The following is a 22,523-nucleotide window of genomic DNA, read 5'->3' on the forward strand; positions in this document are numbered from 1 at the left end:
GTGCAGGGGTGTGTGTGAGGGGGGCTGGGGGGGCAAGTTGAGCTGATTTTGGTTTGTTTCAAAAAACACGGCAATAAAACAGATAGCTAATAAAGTGGTATTAATGTTATGAAAATAATGAACCTACAGTGATGACCATTTTTAAAAATAAAAGACACTAGGGGTGTAAAGGTAGGCGTATTCGTACCAAACCAATTCGGTACGGGCCTCTCGGTACGGTACAGACGTGTACCGAACGAATGCATGTGGAGCCAAGCTCACATACAGACGGAAAACCAGAGAACAACACACTGTCCTGGCAACAACACAATCACAGCAAATGACAGTAACAGCCTGAATATTCCCAGATAAAAGTGTCCTGTTTAGGAACACATTGTTTCCCAGTAAAATACCTTCATACGTGAGCCTCGGAGGAGGGAGAGACGGACTCTGCAGCTGTGTCCTTGGTAAAGCTATCCTCAGATTTCACATGGCTCTAACCTTTTTACCTGCCAAGATGGGCTGTGAAAACTTCTCCCAAACTTTGTAGTAGGTGCCATTAATTAAATAAGTAATCCAGTGCTGAAGTCCATGTTGAAATTGGCAGGAAAGATGCTAATTAGCATACTTAAGCTTACGCACGGTAGTATGGTGATGCGTTCAAGTTGGCTGGGAAACTTTGGTTTTTAAAGGATGGGTATAGATATGTAAATATATCAATGAAAATAACCTAGTAACTCAAAAATGTATTTATTTAGTAATATTTTTAATCATTGAGGAACTTTTGGAAGGAGGTTACAGCATTATTAATAATATAAATGTAATTTTTTTTCAACAAATTATCTTAATATAATTTAATTTAAAAATTAAAATTACATTTTATTTATTTGCTTCAATTACCATACCGTACCGAACCGTGACATCAAAACCGAGGTATGTACCAAACCGAAATTTTTCTGTACAGTTACACCCCTAAAAGACACAGATAGAAATTACACATTTTATTTTTATTATTGCAACACCAAATATGATCATTTCTGTGACTTTTTTCAGACAAAACTTTGCTGAAAGACAGGTCTGTGGTAGCGTTTGGTATGTTATCCATGATGAATTGATCGTCACTAAGAACCAGAGTGGGAAAAAGTACATGACTATTGTGCTCAAGTAAAACAACTGTTACTCTGGTTAAAATCTACTATTTACCCTGATTTTTCTGTGAATCGCTAGCTTTCAGGTATAGGCAGACAATGAACAAAAGACTGGCCTTAGATGGCCTATTTTATATAGTGTGGGTTGGTACCAGTGATTATACTGGACAATATTGTCATTAGAAATTGCAGTTACAATATATCAAATAAATTGTACCATGAGTCTACTTGCTGGGTTATCAAGAAAAATGTGTAGAATAGTTATAGTTTTGAAGTGTGTATTTTTCCACTCAAAACAAATATTAAGTAAATATTAAGATTTTTTATGGTACTGCTTTCAAATAACTTGATATTTTCCAAAACTGAAAAGTTTTTTCTGTTTCAAAAATAAAGGTACTTCAGCCAAGTGTACTAATAGTGGTACTACTGTAAACTTAAAGTCCTTGCTAGAGGAATTTTTGTAAACCTTTCAAGTCCTACCTAATACAAAAAATAGCTGCAGCCTTTAATGTGGTTATATTGTTGCACAGCCTGACATCGCAATTACACATGCAATTACAATAATCAAGCAGCACTAGCTGGTACATACTTCAGATACCTCAAATTATTTGCACAAACAATTTTCATTGTATGTCTCCTGTAGAAGGTTTATCCTCATGCCATGATTCACAGTTAGATAAATCACAAACATCATAATTTTACTGCTTCTTGAATAAGCGCTGTAGCAATTTTTAAGCTCAGATTGTTCTCTGAGAATGCCTTGTTGTCGTCTGAATGGTATATCACAGAGACAAAAGTCAAAATAGAGACAAAATATCTAAAACATAGCTTTGAGGGTGTAAATACAAACATCCAATCCCCAGTGAGAATAATATCACATCTAGAAGATGGGTTATTCTGAAATGCAACAATAAAACTATGTCCCCACTCTAAAAGTCATTTTAATTTTCAAAGAAGCTATTTCATGATTGCCTTCTGTATGGATGCAAATGAAAAATGAATGCCTCCCTACATAATCCACCCCTTTTAAAACAATCAACAGGATCAGACATCCAGTAGAAGGATAAAGTAGACTACAGGATAATGTTCTGTCTTAAAAAATCATAGTCAGAAATCATGAATGATCACTGAGTTGATTAAATCAGTAGGTTGCTTTATCTGTACTTTAGTCACAGATAACGAGGGCTCAGAACAGTCAAAGGTCTGATCCACAGGTATTAGCCAAATTCCGGCACCAGTACCAAACCCTGCGATGCTGCTCCTGGCTGATAAAGAGAGGCAGAAAACTCTAAGAGTGACATCAGTCTGACAGCAGGACAACAGACGTCATCCCACCTGGGCCTGCTCAGTCAGACCCCTTCCTGCACTCAAATCCTCTCATCAAACTGTGAAACAGGTTTGGGCTACACCGAGACAGCATGCAATCAGGAAGCAAACTGAGCCCCATTATCTCATGACAAGCAGGTGTCAGAGATGTTGTCCTCCTTGCAGGGGCCTGTATGTGTCAGAAAACAAAAAAAAAAAAAAAAAAAAAAGCATTGAAACCCGGAAGAAAATTTAATTCAGAAGCCTGGTAAGAAGAGGTGCAGCAAGGGAGCAACACACAGCCAGCGGCAATATTTTCTATATTTATAACTAATCATCATCCCTTAGTCTCATGAGCTCAAAAGCAATATTTATGATAGATGTTTATACCAGGATTTACATATTGTAAGGCAGTCCCTTCAGGCTAATTTAACTGACAAACTGCAGCATTTTTCTGTGCAAACATTGCACTAAGGCACAAGACAGCATTCCCTCCAAATGCATGGTGGGAATTCAGGTGATGAATAATGCAGACAGAATTGATTGTTTAGTCGAATCTTAATGTAGCTAGTCTGGACTGATTGGTGAGGAACAGGTACAGACAAGAGGCTTTCAGGGAAATCCAAAAGGCTAAGTGGGTTCAATAATGCCTTATGCTGACGTGAAGCAAATTTCTAGTCAGCAACTCAAATCCACCTTCCAAAGAAATCAGTAAGGCATTTTAGTAGCAATACAGTGAAATCAATCCGATTGAAACAAAACTAAAGATATCGAATGCCAGCTGACACCATTTATTGCCTCCCAGCTCCCACAGCCAATCACAGCTCCTTCTCTCAACACAGCAGTCCATTTAAAAGCGACATACTTCTCCCTAACCCCTGCTTACATTAATGTTGATACACCAAGCTGCTACTGCTGGCAATGCTTCACCTCCTCCACCGAAGGGTCCTCCTTTATAGCTTAAAGCTTGTTGCTCCCTCCTATTCAGATTCATGCTACTACAGATTAATTGCTTCTGAAAAATTCTGTTTTCAATGTACACTGTCATAAATGCATCTTTCCACATGGAGGTTTCTAGCTACACGCTCCCTGGGAGGTTAAAGCTTGCTGCTGGACTAACCCAGGGAGTGTCTCTAGAGCAGAGCTTTCTCTGCCATGTAAACCTTTAGTAGATCCATTTTGCAATAAAACGATTAGATGTATGACAAGAGTGTCCCTGACTGACTGTATGTTGTAATATAGAATGATTTATTGCTTGAATTTGTTGAAAAATACACAAGACGAGGAATCCAATATTAATCACGTATTGAAATGTAATCACAATGCTGGGAAAAAAAATCACAGTTAGATTATTTTTGATGACCATTCAGTCCAATTCAAAACCATACCAGCCTAAAAAAAAAAACATAACGATAGGATACGTTACATTACGATATGTTACGTTATGTTACGTTATATTTCAACAAAACAATGTTATTCCATGCAATTCTATACGACAGCATATGATACAATGCGATTCAATAAATCATGACATGATACAATAAGATACAATAAGACACCATACAACACAATATGATACGAAACCATATGATTGGATACATAACAATACGATTCAATACAATATGACACAATTAGTTATGATAAGATGCGATATGATACAACAAGATACAATGCAATACGGTAAGATCCAATATGATTTGATACATAACGATACGATATGTCAGATTACCATACCATATGACAAAACACAACATGACACAACACAATACGATATGTTACGGTACACTGCAATAAAAATCTAAATAAAATGGAACAGTGGCATGCCATACAATGGGATACAACACGATATAATTCAATACAATAAGATAAGATTTCAACACGATACAAAATGTTCTGATTATGATATGATATGATATGATAAATTGCAATATGATGCGACACAGTAAGTAGTGGCTCTATAGAAAATTGTGCAATATGATATGACTTGATATGGCACGTCACAATACAATACAATACAGTATTGTATGATAAAATATCATTAGATAAGTTTCATTACAACACCTTACAATAAGCTGAATGTGATGCAATGCGCTATGATGCTACAATTAGTTGCAATAAGATATGATAAAATACTGGTGACATGGCCCATATCATGTGTTAACTGAAAAATGCACTAAAGAGATGAAGTGCAAGATTAGTTTTTTAATCACTGCAATTTGGTGATGGCATCATCTCCTCTTACACTTAATGCCTTTACTTCTTTTCCCCATCATCTAACACCATGCTGTTGTCCTCTTTTTTATCCTGCAGTCAAGTTCTTCTCTGGCCAATTAACTTTAATGTTACCCTTATTTAGACAAGCTTTATTCTGAGGAGCAATAAAGTGAGGGCACTATCAGTCAAACTGGCAGGGAAATCTTTTCACAGAGTCAAATTTTTCAAATTAAATAAGCATTTTGGGCACAAGTTATTTAAATTGCTTAACAGAAATCAAGGTTAAATTTTCATGTTGATTTTCTTTCCACCCCTTTCTTTGAACACAAAAAGCCAAACAAGCCAAAGACAAGTTAATGAATAACTAAAAGGGCAGAGTTGGTTTCACATTAACATTTTTGTGCTATTAGATCAGATTTTTTTATTTTATTAACTTAAGCAATATAAGTAAATCATTAGAGTTGTTTTAACTACTACCATTGTAAACGTGAATCCATGATGTTGGGCCTCCTCCAGCTGGGGAGGCTTTAAGACTAAGAGGTTTTACTGCTAGGGATTTGCTGGAGTTATTACTGCATATAGTTATTATAAAGGTCTCTGTCAGATGGATCATATCTCTGGGCACTAGGTCAAGTTCCTGATCTCTGACTACTGTTTAAAAGGGGTCATTTAGAGAAGCAATACCAATGACTGCTGTTTCCACAGTGAATATTTTCTCCAGCTGTATTGACCCATACCCGTAAAACAAAACAAACTAAAATGACAAAAATATTCCAAACATTCAAAATGCTACAAATTCAACCATTGCAAAAAATATGCATTTGCAATGGATTAAAAATAAAAGCAACAAAGTTTCTGAAGTAGTAGCCTACATCTTCTGACTATTTTACTGTATATATTTCATAATTTAAAGGAAGAAATTAAGTGACTAAAACCAGGATAAAGGGCTTGAAAAGACTTAACCAGATCTAACTTGCTAACATCTGCAGGACCTGGCACTTAACATATGTCTCTCTACACAAAGACCTTACATAATTCTGTCCATCTAAAGACAGAGCGAGTGTCTTCCTATAAACAGAACTGGCCAGCTATGCATAGCTGTGTGTCTCGTCAGGGGGCCAAGGAGCAGCTTTAAATATAGCCTATGTTCAGCTCGGCCCCCCTTCCATCTCTGCCACATAAACACACACACAAACACACCATGAGGATATCTAAATCTTATATGTTGTTCATCTAACCCTGGGCCAAAACAGTTTCAAGGAACAAACAGCTGGAACCAAGGTTGTGATAGTTAATTAAACTAACTAAATAACTAAAACTAAAATTAAAAAATCTATTCAGTTAATAAAAACGAAACCTAACTTAAACTGTACAGTGCGCTTACAAAACTAACTAAAGTAAAATAAAAATGAAGACAAAATATCCTTAGTTTTAGTCTTTGACACAACCATACTGACTGGCATCAACACCCAAGTCTGGAGAGTGTGAAATTGCCTGATCTGATTGGTTAAGACTTCACACAGTGGTAGTTTTATGTCTGGAGTTGTATTCAAACACCATTATTAAATAAGTAAATGACACGTGAAGAGTAGCCACAGACACCGTGTCCTGTGGACTAGAGGAGAGGGACGATCTGGCTTTTTATCAGCGTACCAAAACAAAAGGCCTTATATCTGATGGTATGGGGTTACATTAGCTTGCACATCTGGGAAGGCACCATTAATGCTGAAAAGTACATAGAGGTTTTAGGCAACATATGATTCTATATTTAAGCAAGACAATGCTAAATCATATACCACATCTATCACAACAGCAGGGCTTCACAGGAGAGTCTAGGTGCTGAAATGGCCTGCCTCCAGTCCGAACCTTTGACCCATAGAAAAGATCTGGCATGTCATAAAACAAAAAAAATCCAACAAAGAAGACCAGGACTGTTGAGCAGCTAGAAACCTACATCAGACAAGAGTTGGACACAATTCCTCTCCCAGAACTCAAGAAACCAGTCTCCTCACTTCCCAGACATTACAGATGTTTGTTAAAAGATGAAGGGAACGTACACAAAGGTAAACATGGCCCTGTCCCTAGTTTTTTGAGATGTGTTGCTGCCATTAAATTCAACATGCGCTTATATCTTTCTTGAAATGTTAAAATGTCTCAGTTTCAACATCTGATATGTTCTTTATGTTCTGTTGTGAATAAAATATGACTTTATGAGATTAAGAATCATTGCATTCTGTTTTGTTTTTTGTTTTTTTTTACATTTTACACAGTGCCCTATTTTTTGGGGATCAGGGTTGTATTTTTACTAACTTCTTAATGGACAAAAATGCTCTGTGGACAAGTCAGAAGTCAACTGCATGTTGTAATATAAAACATTTACCCTTTCACTGTCTCTTTTTCTATTCAAATCCATGCCATGTTATTTTTTTCTGTGGTTAAATTTGTGTTAACAGTTCCTTGTTTTCTTTCAAAATAAAAGCATATCTGTGTGTCCAAAGTCAGAGGTCAGTTACATCTAGTTTAAGACAGTACCAAATTCCTCAAAATACCATTTGCAGTCTAATGAAAGCCCAATTGAAAACAACTACTTATTATCATGCAGATAAATGCTATTTTCCAGTAGTTCTCCTATAAAATCATTACTCATTGAGGTCTGTATTTTTAAAGAAATCTCACCTCTGTGTGTCCCATTTATTATGGGACAAAAAGTTTTAATTATCTTCTGTAGGACCTCCCAAAGGATATGTTTACAACCATGTCGGAAGCTTGGGTCAGCTGATAGATACAACAACATTGAGAAGTGACGGTATAGAGCAAATGTAGCAGCCAGTATAGACAGGATCCATGGCTTCCTGAGTTTACCTTTCCATGGACTGTCAACAGAGACCTTGTTTGGTCGACACTGTGGCGGATGTGCACAAGGATATTCTGAGTATCGTCCAAACATTGAGCTGCACAGGGTAAACAAAGCATCTGTGCATCGATGGGATTTGAAAATGTTTGTTGGTCTGACACTGTCAAAGTGTGGTCTACCACATCAAACAAGACAAGCCAGCAACGAAACAAAGCTGCAGGACTGCTTTGTGAGCAACTGGTTTACATTATAATTCATCATTCTTAATTTTCTTAAGCAGGTTTACACAATCAGGGTTAGAGGGAGAAACAGTCTGTCTTCATGCATAGGGTTAACACAGGTCAAAACATTCACTACCTTTAGACTTCAGCATGCCCTCACTTGTCTACCTAGACATTAAGTGTTCTCCTATCTAGGGAGGAAACAGCAAAACCTATTAGCTTCTCCTGGTGTGTGTCAGAGAACATTGGTGGCCTCAGGGGGAAATCAGTTGCCAACAGCCTGCCAATAAACGTCCAGTCTGGGTGAGGGACTCCACTAGGGAAACCATTAAATGTGAACAAATCTATCGGCTGAATCTGATTTACAGAAATGATCCTGTTGGAAGCTGTGCTAGAGAAGGGAGGAGATTTTTACTACTGTGTGCACCATCAGAAGGTATTTTCTTTGGGAAAAAAAAAGGGACAATTTCCTGCTTTTATCAAAGCATTAGTGTCATTAACTGGACTAGAAAGCATGTTAATATTGTTTGACATGGGATCAATACTGTGGGACTGAACGCTTTTGTGCACAATGAATGTTAACATCCCATCATAGGAGTCACTTTATGGCAGATTTCCAAGACATTCAAGCAGATCTACAGAAGGGACCTGAAATGTTTCATCATTCGTTGTCTGCATGTTCAGATACCCTTAAAGAAGGTACTAGACCTCCCACTACTTCAGGAATTCTAGGAGAGGACTGTGGCCTCACTATCACAAGTGAATCAATGGGAACCAGGTCAAAGACCAGGTTCACACTGTCAGATTAACCCTGAAGAGATAAAAATCAAACCCAAACTCATGTGTGGAGATTTCAATCTGAATGGTAAATCTGCTGAGTGACATGGTTACAAATTGCCTGGCTGTATTACAAAGTGGACTAAACGGTGATTTGAGACACCCTGCTGCACAGAACAGAGCCATGAAATAAGACTCCAGAGGAAAGTTGCCAACTGACAGCAGACTGAAGGTTTACAATGCAGATATAATCTAGGAGCACGGCTACTGCTGGGCTTGTTTGTTTCCACAACATGAACATCAGTCATGAACATTAACTTTGCTCTTATGTTTCATGCAGGGTTAGGCTTTTTTCAATCTCTGCTCAGGAAATTTCATCTTTGACAAAAACTGGAAGGTTTAAATGTTGAAAAATAATGTAAAAATGGATAATGGGTATTCACCCCCCAGTCGTACAAGCGTTGAGATTTTGTGCAATTTGGAGACAAAGTACTAAGGCCGTATGAAGTCACGTGATCCCGATGACATGTGAATACCAGATGGGGGGCAGGAAGTGAAGAACATCAGATAGGGATCAATGGGAAAGGAAAGTTAGTACGTTAAAGCTCTAAATGGATCTGCAGGCTGCCATTATCATCGAAAAATTTCTACATACATCAAGTACGATTTAAGTGGTTTTAATCAATGGGTTAACCAATTTACCTGGCTCAGTCTTGCAGACCTACTACTACACGTCTAGCCTGATGAAGGGAGACAAGAGGATTGAGGAGTCATGTACTGTTAAGAGGCTAGCTGTGCCCCTTTAACAGCTTTTCTCCTACTATTTGACATGCTTTTAATGAAAATGCTGCAGTATTTCTGCTACATGTAATCGATCATGGCGCACCGCCACGACAAACTAAAAGCTGCCATGCCTTCAGAATTATAATCTTGTTTTATCATATGTTAAAAATGTAAATTATACTGTATGAATGGATCCATATAAACACATAGTCTATATTTGCACACATTAACGTACCACAGGAGTTTGAAAGGCAAAGCCCTCCCCCACAGTTTCAAAAAATCCTGAAAGAAACCCTGTGCTGATACCCTCTTTAGCAAATAAACTTTGCAGGGCAAGCAAGTAATGATGTGTCGTTCACGAATGAGCAGGTAAAACAAAATGGTTCTCTAATTTAAGCCACAGGAACTTGCTCCCATTTGAGAGCCAGTTTTCTTTCTTCTGTTTTTGTTATTTAATTCACATTTAAAAAGCTATACTAATACCTAATCAAGAGCTGTTTGGGAGCTAAAAGATCAGCTTTTATTACTGAGCACAGCCAAATGATCCAGATCTCTAAAAAGAGATGGATTTCCCATTGCAATAATTGAGGATGTATGGACGTAGGGCGTGGAAATACAAGCAAGACCAAGGTTTACCGTGGCAAACTGTACTGACCAAAATGGACCAAATGTGAAGGTGAGATTACTCTCACAACTCAAAAGTCACTCAGTGTTGTTTTTCTTCCAGAATATGACGGTTGGCTCAATCATAAACAACACCAACCCTTATTATTTAAGTAGCAATTCTATTTGCAGAAATCCCTCGTAGCCACCCATCCAAATCTTTTGGCCTCACTTTTGAACTGTCATGTAGTCCATCTTTTTAAAGGCTGTAATGTGGATATGCTTTTGTAAATCCTGTTATACTACAGTATAGAACAGTTATCAAAATTAATCATATCTTTAAAAAAATCCAAACTAATTGCCATATATCATGCACAATTTCAACTCAGTGCGATTTACTGAGCGCATTCTAGACCAAACATGATGCTGCACCATGTCGCCTATGCTATTCTTAGAAATAAAGGACATTTTCCTGGGTGAGAACTAAATGTCACTCTAGTTACAGAAATGCCAGTCAACACTGTATCACTTTGTCATTTTCAAACATTCACTGAGACAGAGGCTCCATCTCTGCTGGAGGACTTGACCCTCATTTATCGAAGCTTTGGTTTAATTATTGATGGCTAAACATAAAGCGAGGGCCTTTCCCTCTCTGAATAGCTGCAGAGTAACAAATCACCTTCATCTTGGTGAGGCGCTCATTATTTATTCAGCAGATCCAGGTGCAGTTTTATGACAGAAGAAGGAGTGGTCGCGTTCTGATAGGTGTGATCAATGTTTTCAGGGTTTGATGCTGAAGAGAAAACCCCTCCATGGCATCCTTTAAATCACTAAATTTATCATCTCTTACATTAGCTGACTATGAAGTATGACAGCTATGACAAGTCACTGCAATAGCAGACTATGGGGCTAACGACAATGTCAGGTTAAAAACATTTAACACCTTCAGTTGATTTTTTATGTCTGACAGTTTAACATGTAGACGTGCTAATGTTTATGTACTGGTAAGAGAACATTTCACACAACACACACTGTGAACCTTTGAAATAATACAAGTACGATGAGTAATGATTCAGTAAAGACCTTGCTGTGTTCCAGTCGCTCTGATCCTCTCAAGAGAGGAGCTTCTAAATCACCACGTTCAAACGCTGTGTGAACTGTTTGGGCTTCAAGAGAAACTTTTTTTTCTGGTGTTTGAACAACTCTGTGAGAGGAAATTCATTGAGAGATTCCAGACAAGTCCTCTACTAGATTAAAAGTATTACATTAAACTAAGGCTGACAAACGATTGAAATTCAGAATTTCTGTTGTTAATAGCAATTAATCTCTATTTTTGTCACATATTGAAATTCCACTATTATACATATGAAACTGTTTTTGTTTCGTTTTAGATTTTGTACTGTCTAAGGTCATTTTCACACCTGATAGTCCTGGGAATTTGGTTAGGTTTGGATCTTAAACTGCAACATTACTGCACTTTGCCTGTGGTTTAGTTCACTTTCGCATTTAACTTGGTCAGACCAAAACGCCTGGATAACATCAAGCAGTTACACGTTTGTGGCGCTGTCCTCCCAAAGAGCAATGAGGAAGAAAGAAGACATGGAAGAACATATACCTAAAAATTGATCTCTCTCTGCCATTTTTTACCATATAAACAATAAAAAAGAAGAAATTTAAGCTGTCTTGTGATTTCTGCTTCTGCTTTGGTGTCATCATGAGCAGACAGCAAATAAACAAAAACAACAAAAACAGCAAGCTGTGAATTATGTTGTTCATTACATGAGACGAATGAATCAGGTGAAGAAGGTGAGTCATAATGACGTGTTGCAATGGTTGTACACGCTGAGTGAGGTACTGACATGCAGTTGAGTGTATTACATGACATAAATATACTAGGCTTGTTAATATTAACGTGTTAATGCCTGTGATTAATCTGGAAAACTTAACGCATTAAAAAAATAACGCAATTTAATAGGGGTGTAAATCACCAGTTTCATCCCGATATGATTCGATATCGATATTTTGGACAATGATACGATTTTTTCCGATATCACAAAATCTGCCACGATACGATTTTGATCTGATTGGATATGGAGCCCAGGATCAATATCATGCGATTTTGTGCAAAAATTTCCCACAGTTACAGAAAAAAAACAGTTTCTGCAATTGAATTATTGACATGTCTCTGTATTTAATAAAAATATGTCTTTAACAAAAACAATAAAGACCTCATTACCCCTGATTACCTTTAAATTAGGAACACAACTATTAACATTTGTGTTAAAACATATTGATTTAAAACAGCAAACATTTTCAGTACCAAACATTTTCTTTCCTCACATCCCCAAGAATCCTTTAAAAAATTCCTGGATCCAGACAGTGATCCGGATCACTCCAAAAATCTAATCAGTTCTTCCTTATGCCATTTCTGACATTTCCTGAAAATTTCATCAAAATCCGTCCACAGCTTTTTGAGTTATTTGCTAACTAAATAACTAACTAACAAACAAACGAGAAACCCAACTGATCACATAATCTCCTTGACGGAGGTAAATATTATTGTTCATTGAATTAAGACACTCTGATTTACAAACCACAAATAAGTTTAAAAACTCTAGTTTGTTTAACATTTTTTCATTTAAACACCATACTTGTACTAATTTATCTCAAACAAAAATGCAAGTAAATGGTAGTATTTGAAATGTTAATTTATAGATAATAATAATAATAATACATTTTTTAGTAAAAAGCTGTAGGCCTACATAAAGTTAAAATAATGAAAATAACACTTAATAATAAATAATCATGATTAATCACAGCATAGTGATGTGATTAATTTGATTATTTTTTTAATCTATTAACCGCACTAAAATACACCTATAAAACATTATGTTTTATAGGTGTATTTTAGTGACCCCCATTCAGACCGAGCATCAGAATGGATTAAAAAGGGGATTTAAAGGGCTTTGAACTTGGCATGATTGTTGGTGCCAGGCAGGTTGTTCTGACTATTTCAGAAACTTCTGATCTACTGGGATTTTCACAGCCAACTATCTCTAGGGTTTACAGAGAGGTGTCTGAAAAGGGAAAATATCCAGTTAGCACAGTTGTGTAGACCACAATGTCTTGTTGATGTCAGAGGTCAGAGGAGGATGAGCAGACTGGTCGAGATGATAGAAACACAACAGTAACTCAATTAATCACTCGTTACAACCAAGGTATGCAGAATACCATCTTTGAACGCACAACACGTTGAACTTTGAAGGAGATGGGCTACAGAAGCAGGAGACCACACCGGGTGCACCCCCTGTCAGCCAAGAACAGGAAACTAACGCTACAATTCACACCCCAAAATTGGACAATAAAAGACTGGAAAATTGCTGCCTGGTCTGATAAGTCTCAATCTCAGCTTCAACATTCAGACAGTGGGAGGAATATAAAACAGTAAATGCACAGTACTGTCCCTCTTGTAGAGACAGATTAATGCACGGTAACCACTTCAAACTTACTGTACACGAGAGTCGTTCTATAGAAACAATGCATCTTCTCCTTTAGTTGCAGCGGTGTGAACTGACAGGCTTTTAGAACGTCACAAGATGGCCCGTCACAAGCAGTTGTAAGTTTAAATTCATTGTTACAAATCTTTGCTCTGAACTGAGAGACTGACGTAAGTCATCCTACCCTTCACATAGTTTTCTATGTCTATGTGTTCCTGTAAAGCGTCCTTGGTTTTCTTGAAAGGCGCTATATAAATTCAAGATATTATCATTATTATTAAGTAATACACTCAGGGTTGAAAGACATTAGTAAGCATGTTCAAGACTTTAAAACTGAGCTAAAAATAGAATTCCTCACTTAAAGAAAAATAAGGGAAAAAGTGAAAAAGGACCTTGAGGATTTTGAGGGTGAGAATAATCAGAAGCTAACTGAAAAAAACAGAAAAGAACCACACAAACAACAAGAACAGAAACAGCTGAGCAGAAAATTGGAGAGGTAGAAACTTGTTGGAACATTAAGGTAAAAGACGGCCTCCTGCAGTCACTGACAGCAAACGATATGACAAAAATGGACACATTTTACACAATTCTCCCTTCTGCCTCTTTTCTATTCCTCTCTATCCTGCTGTCTTTTTGAGGCTACTCTCAGCTTTTAATTCTTTGTAATCAGCTCACACAGCTCTACCAAACACACTTCCATTAGTCCTATTTTAGCTAAATTGTTCACCACTAACAGGCCTATTTTTACGTACAAAAAGCTTCACTTCATAGGAAGCACTTTACTGATACTAAGTGGCTGAATAGCACATTAAACACCAATTATCACTTTGAAAACAATGTTTTACAGTGAATACAGTATTATGCAAAAAAGTTAAAAGCAACGCTTGTAGAGTCACTGATATGAAAAGCACTGACTCGTGATATCAGACTGCAGAAACAAACAACAAACCCTCTTTAGCCATCACTCCTGTCTCTGAAAGATGATCACAACACCACTCCAACCAGAGCTAGCTGATGTTATTCACCTTTAGACAGCATGAATGATGTAGTGATTTGCCAAAAAAGGGAGAATCGTTTTTGCCATAACTCTTGTGATGAGACAGCAGAGCCACTACCACATGCTCACATGCCGTAGGTCTCCATGGGAAAGTCTAATGTCAGGGAAATTTGTTCTTACCTTGGCACTGGAATCCTTGTTTTCCAAACCCCCTGTGGAAACAAAGACAATTGAGTGAAGTTCTCCTCCACCTCTTTCTCACTAATACACAGTGGATCCTTTGATACCTGTAGATATACACTCATACACATGGACAGAGCGTTGAATAATGTACATCACCCCTAAATAACAAGCGCATGCTGCAGAGCTTTACATTTTTTATACTTGGCTGGAAGCATCTGTTGCCGCAATCCCAAACCAAGACAATGATATAAATATTGAAGAATGCGCATTATGAAGAAAAGTTTCGACACTGCTCAACTCTGTTTAAAACTGTTTTGGAAAATATTAACTTAAAACAAAAAGAAAGGCAATTTGTGTTTGGTACATTATTTCTTTGTTGTAACAATGCTTCTTGGTAATAAATCTTATACCGTTGGAAAGCCTGTTTATTACCCTTTTAAATGACGCCACATTTGTAAGGATCATGCATTTGTGGGATGAGCAGCAGAGCTGAGTATGTGGGTTGCGGCCATGAAAAATGTGCCAAATCTTCTCTGCCAATGCTAAACAGCTTATTTTGCGGTTGCTATTGACTCTTGTTTTGAGCTTCTGGTACCCCAAGGATGTGAGCACGGGCCCTGCTACAGTGGTCAGTAGATGTCTGCTTCAAGAATCGGCATGCCACGTTTGACTGATCTGGATAGGGCCCATCAGTTGGAGCAGCAACTTCAAGCTGGTGTTCTGCAAAACCAAGTTGTGGCATTGTTTGAAGTGAACCCTAGTACCATCTCCAAACTGAAAGCCAAGTTCCATATAACAGGGAACGTCAGAGACAGGCCGCGAAGTGGGCGTCCCAAGAAGACAACACCCCAATAATACTGTTTTCTCACTCTGTCAGCAAGAACTCTATCTTCCAAGATGACAACACTCACCCCCACAGAGCGGGGTTTATCAGAGACTAGCTCCAGAATTTGGGAGTGGAAAGGATTGAATGGCCTGCCAGCAGTCCTGACCTTAACCCCATTGAACACTTGTGGGATCAGCTTGGGTGTGCTGTTCATGCCAGAGTGACCAACACAACCACGTTGGCTGACTTGCAACAAATGCTGGTTGAAGAATGGGATGCCATCCTACACAGCGTGTGACGAGGCTGGTGACCAGGCATGAGAAGGAAGTGCCAGGCTGTTGTGGCTGTGTATGGTTCTTCCACACACTACTGAGGCTCCTGTTTGTTAAATGAATAAATTGTTAAATTATCAATACGTCTTGTTTCTTCAAACTTCAGTCAGCCAATCCACCAAACACCCAACAAGAGTCAATGGCAGAATCAGCTGTTTGGCATTGGCAGAGAAGATTTGGCACATTTTTCATGGCCGCAACCCACATACTCAGCTCTCCTGCTCATCCCACAAATGCATGATCCTTACAAATGTGGTATCATTTAAAAGGGTGATAAACAGGCTTTCCAACGGTATAAGATTTATTACCAAGAAGCATTATTACAACAAAGAAATAATGTACCAAACACAAATTGCCTTTTTGTTTCAAGTTTATGTTGTTCTTGTGAGAGTGAGAGAGGAAGCTACTTTATGTTAAGATATCCTACTCAGTTTTCAGTTTATAAAGTGTCATTTTTAAGATATGTCACCCTGATATGTCTAAATTAATTTTTTTTGTTTATTTATGTTTCCTATTCTGTTAATCCTACTATATTTTACCACCTTCTTGTCTTGTGATGCTGCAATGCCAAAATTTACCCCCTGGGTCATTAAAATATTATCTTGGGGCACAAATGGCTTAGCAGTTAGGTCATGCCCCATGTATGCAGATAGCCCAGGTTCAAGTCCTGCCTGTGCCTCCTTCCATGTTTCTGCCCCACTCTCTCATCCCTGTTTCCAACTCTGTCCACTGTCCTTCGCTCTAAATAAAAGGCATAAAAAGCAGAAAAATATATCATTAGAAAATAAATGTTAACATATATACATAAACTATGGGCTGTCAGCATTAATGCATTAATCATGATTAATTTAGCCCCATAACTACTGCTTTAATTTTTTCTATATAAGTTAATTGCAGGCTTTAGTGTTTCTCTTAGCAGATTTTGGTTAGGCCACTGCGGCATCTCCTTCCAGTTAGACTAGGTCCTGGTAAATATCTTAGCCCTTAAAAGAGCTCTTAAGATGAAAAAGTGCTAGGAGTAGTGATGAGGATATTTAAGAGGCTTAGGAGTCTGGAGAGATAGGTGTTGCACAAATTATTACAGCTCTGTGACGGCCTCATATTAACATCATTAACATACTAAAATTAGCAGTTTGGTAAATAAACATGAACAAATAAATATAAGAGTACAGCAAGAAAGAATGAGCACAAAAAGAGCCATGTGTGTCTTTTAGGATCATACTTGAGCTGAGAAGAGAAAAATATTTATGCATACATTTCAGTACATCTTGGACTTTCTTCAGTGCAAATCAAGACTGCATGGTGACCCTTCAACAGGTCCTTTACTTTTAGAACTCGAACTATTTTGCTCTTTAGAACAAATATTTAAGCCCATATTGACAACCTGAACAAATTCTTACCAATGACTTCATTTGTGAATTGTATAAACGCAAATAAATTCAGTCTATGGTGTTGACTTAGAGAGCTACACCATGGCTCAGATGTAGGACACAGCCTTATAGTGCCTACATACAAAGTGCAAAACTTTAATACATTTGAAAATACGCAGGAGAGTATGTACAAAATGCCTCACTGACATCCAGTGACTGGTGGTTGATGTAATAACATCTGCAGTTTTTGGGACTTCCAGTTTAATTTCTTCCTTTGAGAAAGTAGCCCTATAATGGTTCACAATAAAGCTAAGAGATTCACTCATTAAACTGTAACTTTGCATATTTTTACTTCCTTAGTTGTGCTGTGTTATGCCCGAAGTGCTTCCTGTATGACTAAAAACCTGCTTTATTTTTGAAAGAACTCGATGTACTTGTGGCACACCTAAAGTAACAATGTAATCGTGAAAATGGAGAAAAAAAGGAGTTAGCAACAGAAAAAACTAAATGAATCTAAAGAACAGAAAAGGCGAAATTTTTGTTATCATTAGGCGTAAATTACTTTGGACTTGTCCACTGAGCTGTCCAGGGATTTTTTTAAAGTGGAATGAGGCATTCAAAGGCAGCTGCATTGTAACAGTACTTTCACTGTGGTGCCCCTAAAAGGACCAAATAGCACACAATACATTTTTTTTTTCAAGCATTATCTTTGTACCTTTATTTGATTAAAATATGCTAACCCTCACAGCCCCATTTCGATATATATTGGTTTTGATTTATGTATGAATTATATCTATTTTACTGATTGTTATTTTCAATTCTAATTTATTTTTGGTGTTTTCCATGTTTTTGTACTTATTTGTATCTAATTTTGGGATATTTTTATCATAGTTTGAAGATGTGGTGATTAAAAATATCCAAAAAATTATATACAAATAAATTTCAAAAATGGAAAACACCAAAAATATCTGATATTTTCTATGCTGATTTGGACAAAAGGGTCTAAAAAAGTTTCAAGCATTCGAATTTGGAGGATATAATGTATTTGTTAAATGCAGGTGAAAACTAAGTCATTTTTTAAAGCAAAACTTGAACTGAAAGAATCTTAACTAAGAGAATTACTTAAAACCTTCAATATAAATAAATGAAACAAAGATAATCCTCTTCTTTAATGTAAACGGCAAAGCAAAAAGTTCATTATTTGAAGCTGGCTCTGCTGAGACGGTGTGTTTGGTAAAGGGCAAAGGTAGTGCTGTAAAACTATCAAGGTTACAAGCCACCAGCAATAAAATGCATGAGACCCGAGAACTCCCAGCATGCCGCAGTAAAGGAGAATTAATACTGGTGAAGCTTAACCAAACTACTGTCAGCTGGTTTACTACTATATACCTGAACGGTATCTAAACATTTTAAATATGCCTTCAGCTAAACACGGGACTTCACTAAAGCCAGGACAGTAACAGTAAGACGGGCAACAGGCAGACAGTGGAAAAGATAAAAGTAGGTTTGATTAGTCATGAATTCCAAAGATGTGCTTTAGTATGAACAACTGATGGAAAGAACAGCAACATAAAGGCAACACTTTCTCAGTCTCAGCAAGCCACAGCCCGCTTTAAGTGTTTTTAAACTGAATACCATGTGCACATGTGGAGCCATTAATCTGCAGTGCAGGTATGCAGCTCCACATGAGCTCACTTTAGGACGTCAGAGAAATGCTGTGAATTCCCTCAAAAAATCCAGACAGTGCACAGATTATTGTTAAACTGTACAAGACAGGTTTTAAAAGGCTAAAAAATTTACAAGGTAGGAGACCCTGTTTTGTTAACAGGAGAAGGCAGGGGGGGAAATGCACTTATATGTGCCATACTCAAAAATGATCACAGATAGACATATTAATGTGTAATTTTATAGTCAACCAGGGATTCCCCAGGGCAACTAAACCCCCATTCAAACTGAACTGGCTCTTCTGCTGTCAAAGTGACAGGAGACAGTCCAGCCAAACCCTAACCCTAAATTTTCCTCTCTCTCCTACAGGCAGCTATTAGTTCCACTGCTTCACTAATTATATAAACAGCAGCATAACTCCACCCATATGGGACTAATACAGGGGAAAAACTCGACTGACTGGGACTCGTGGAGTAAAATGTCCCAGGAAAATTACTGACAACTCCTGAAAAACCCCGCTCCTTTACTTCACCTTTAATAAAGCCTTTCAGGAGTGTAGAGGTTGCAGGATAGAGCAGGAAAAGTTAGCTAAAAGTTACATCATCGAGCAGAGAGCACTGAAGTTATCCAATATGCAACAGGCAGCAGTCAGGGGGGCGGAGGTGGGGAAGGAAAGGCTCACTCACCAGATGAAGTCGGTGCAATGGCTGCAGAAAGTCGGCTGCTTGAAGAAGCGAGCTATGAATTTGTGGTTTTTCACCTCGTGGACGTTTTTTTGCCTCAAAGCACCTTTGCGGGCAAACCTGTTCGCTACGTCCCCGGAGGACGACTCGTTAGAAGTCACATCAGCCATGTCCCCCTCAGAACAAGCCCGTGCTACAGCTGAAAGTCGCTGACAGGATGACAGGGAGAGATTTTGAGTCCGTTTAGAGGCGCAGCCCTCAGCGTGGAGCCAGCAGAGCGGAGCTTCAGCGGAGACACTGGACTGACTGTGTGAGGGCTTTCCCTGCCTGCCGATACTACTGGGCTGCTCCTCTGACAGCTCCGAGCTCTGTCAAGTTACAAATGGTGGCGACGAGCTACTTCCGGTCACACCTTCAAATTAAAAGTCGTTCGACAAAAGACCAGCATGTTGTGGTAGATGTGTTTGGCTAACAGCCGGCGACTTTATTACCTGTGTTTATCTAATCAGAAAGTTATAGATTTAAATATGTTTTCAGGAAAAAAGAATGGTTTAAGGAGCTGTAAATTCAGACAGAGAAATGAAACTGATCATTTTTCCACAGAGAGAGAGTGACAGAGTAACTTTCTCGATTTGGCCAAACTTTTAACTGTTTTATATCAAGGTCTTTCTGTGTATAGACTTGTTTCATGAAGTTTAGTATGAAAGTGTTCAAGTGCCCATGCCTTATGAAATAAAAAAGATTTTTTTTAAAACAGGTTGTTGTTTTTTTTTATAAGATTGGAAATAAATTTACAAAAATGTGTTCCTTTAATACTTTCTCCAAATCTCCCTTCTCTGTCTGTCTGCATCTCCCTCTTTTCTTTTGTCTGCATCCCCTTCTTCTCTTTTCCGCAGCTCTGTCTTCTCTTTACAAATCTTTTTACACGTGTTTATTTTGTGCATTGCCCTCTTCTCTCTTTCTGCAACTCCGTCCTCTCCTTTCTGTACCTCCTTTTTCTCCTTTGCTTCCTCTCATGATTCTCTCTTTCTGCATCTCCCTGTTCTCTCTTTTGTGCATCCCCCTTGTTTCTTTGTCTGCATCTCCCTCTTCTCATCTTTTGCATCTCCTCCTTTTCCTATTCTGCATCCCTCTTCTCTCTGTCTGCATTTCCCTGTGCTCTCTTTTACATCTCCCTCTACCCTTTGTCTGCATCAACAGCTTCTCTTTTCCTGTATCTCCCTCTTGTATCTTTCTATATCCTTCTTTTATCTTAGGCTGCATCTCCCTGTTTTCTCCCTCTTTCCCTCTCCCTGCATATGCCTCTTCTTTTTCTGCAACTCCGTCCTCTCTTTTTAACCCCCACCCAGTGGTCTAAAGTCATGTTTTCAGATGAAAGTACACGTATGTCTCAAAAAATTAGAATATCAATATCAATATTTTTTGTCACTCTTTCTGAAAGTGAAACCCATATACAGTATTATATAGACTCATTACACATAGAGTGAAATATTTCAAGCCTTTAGTTCTTGAAATGTTGATGATTATGGCTTACAGATAAGAAAACCCAAAATTCAGTGTCTCAAAAAATTAGAATATTACATAAGATCAATTTGAAAAGGATATTTTAAACAGAAATGTCAGGCTTCTGAAAATTATGTTCATTTCTATGCCTTCAATACTTGGTTGGGCCTCCTTTTGCATGAATTACTGCATCAATGCAGCGTGGCATAGAGGCGATCAGCCTGTGACACTGCTCAGGTGTAATGGAAGCCCAGGTTGCTTTGATAGCGGCCTTCAGGTCGTCTGCATTGTTGGGTCTGGTTTCTCTCATCTTCCTCTTAACAGTACTCCATAGATTCTCTATGAGGTTCAGGTCAGGCCAGTTTGCTGGCCAGTCAAGTACAGTAACAACATGGTCATTGAAGCAGCTTTTGGTACCTTTGGCAGTGTGGGCAGGTAATATGGTTATGGTGGTTATATTTTAGCTCAGAGCCTGAATAGCTATGAAAAGTGTCAGAGGCAATTCACTTATTTTATTCTTTCATGAACTTCCTGTTTGTGCTCTCTGTGTTTCCTTCTAACTTGACGCTGCTCCTCCTGTTCACTCCTGCTGATGTCACAAAACCGGACCACCGCGTGAGAGAGGGAGGAGGCCCAGGTCCCATGTCAGGAAATTGAGAATGGGGCGTCATCGTGTGGAACAGAGGTGCATTACATATTATAGACATACTTCAAGCTTCTGTAAATGCTGTTGACATTTTTATTACCTGGGTGTGGTCAAGTTGCAACAAATGCTTCTATTAATGCCGTTTTTTTGTGCTCAAACTTGTGAAATGTGCTGTATAGATGCCTGAGATGAACTGGCTATTATGCACCTTTGTCTAATCCATAGATAAACTTTTGTGATTTTAAATATTGCACTCAAAATAACTGCCAAACTGATAACATACAAGCTGACTCAGCTGTCATTTGTTTGCATAATTCATGTCAATATACAGTATACAGTATATGTGCTGTGAAAATGAGTAATTCCCCACACCACTTTTCTCTTGCAGTTCCATCTAAGCCCACTGGACAGGGCTACAAGCAAATCTCCTTCAAAAAGTCCTGACTTCAAATCCTTCGGTTGAAATCAAATCTTCACATAAGTATCCCGTGAAGTCACAAACATATTTGTTGGTGTGTGTTTGTGCTGTAGGACTGCTTCAACACCACTGACTGGGATGTGCTGTGCAGCTAACATGGACAGCACACTGACAGCCTGACCCACTGCATCATGGACTACATTCATTTATGCGCTGAGAACACTGTACTCACTGGGAAAGTACGGTGTTTCTCCAACTACAAACCCTGGGTGACCCCTGAGCTGAAAGCCCTGCTGCTGGAGAAGATGAGGGTTTTGAGATCTGGGGACAAAGAGGACCTGAGGAGGATGCAGACAGAGCGCAAAAAGAAAATCAAGGAAGCCAAGGCCAGATACAAGGCCAAGATGGAGGAGTAGCTCCTTCAGAACACGTGAGAGGAGTCTGGAAAGGTCTGAAGAACATCTCAGGCCACAGCAGAGGCTCGGAGAGGGGCCCTTAAGCCAGAGACAGGGAGTGGGC

General features: G+C 38.4%; 1 protein-coding gene across 1 annotated transcript in view; it reads right to left on the bottom strand.

Moving 5' to 3' along the window:
• prkcaa (protein kinase C, alpha, a) overlaps nucleotides 1–19,765 on the bottom strand; it is a 250,857-nt gene extending 231,092 nt beyond the window's left edge. The window contains exons 1-2 of the mRNA XM_041784712.1: nucleotides 19,441–19,765; nucleotides 14,559–14,590 (exon numbers count right to left, since the gene is read on the bottom strand). Of these exons, the coding sequence (XP_041640646.1) occupies nucleotides 14,559–14,590; nucleotides 19,441–19,607 (199 nt within the window). The 5' untranslated portion in view covers nucleotides 19,608–19,765. The remainder of the gene's footprint in view (nucleotides 1–14,558; nucleotides 14,591–19,440) is intronic.
• Between the last annotated feature and the right edge of the window lie 2,758 nt (nucleotides 19,766–22,523).

This window comes from Cheilinus undulatus, linkage group 4 (genome assembly GCF_018320785.1).
Source record: "Cheilinus undulatus linkage group 4, ASM1832078v1, whole genome shotgun sequence".
NCBI lineage: Eukaryota > Metazoa > Chordata > Actinopteri > Labriformes > Labridae > Cheilinus > Cheilinus undulatus.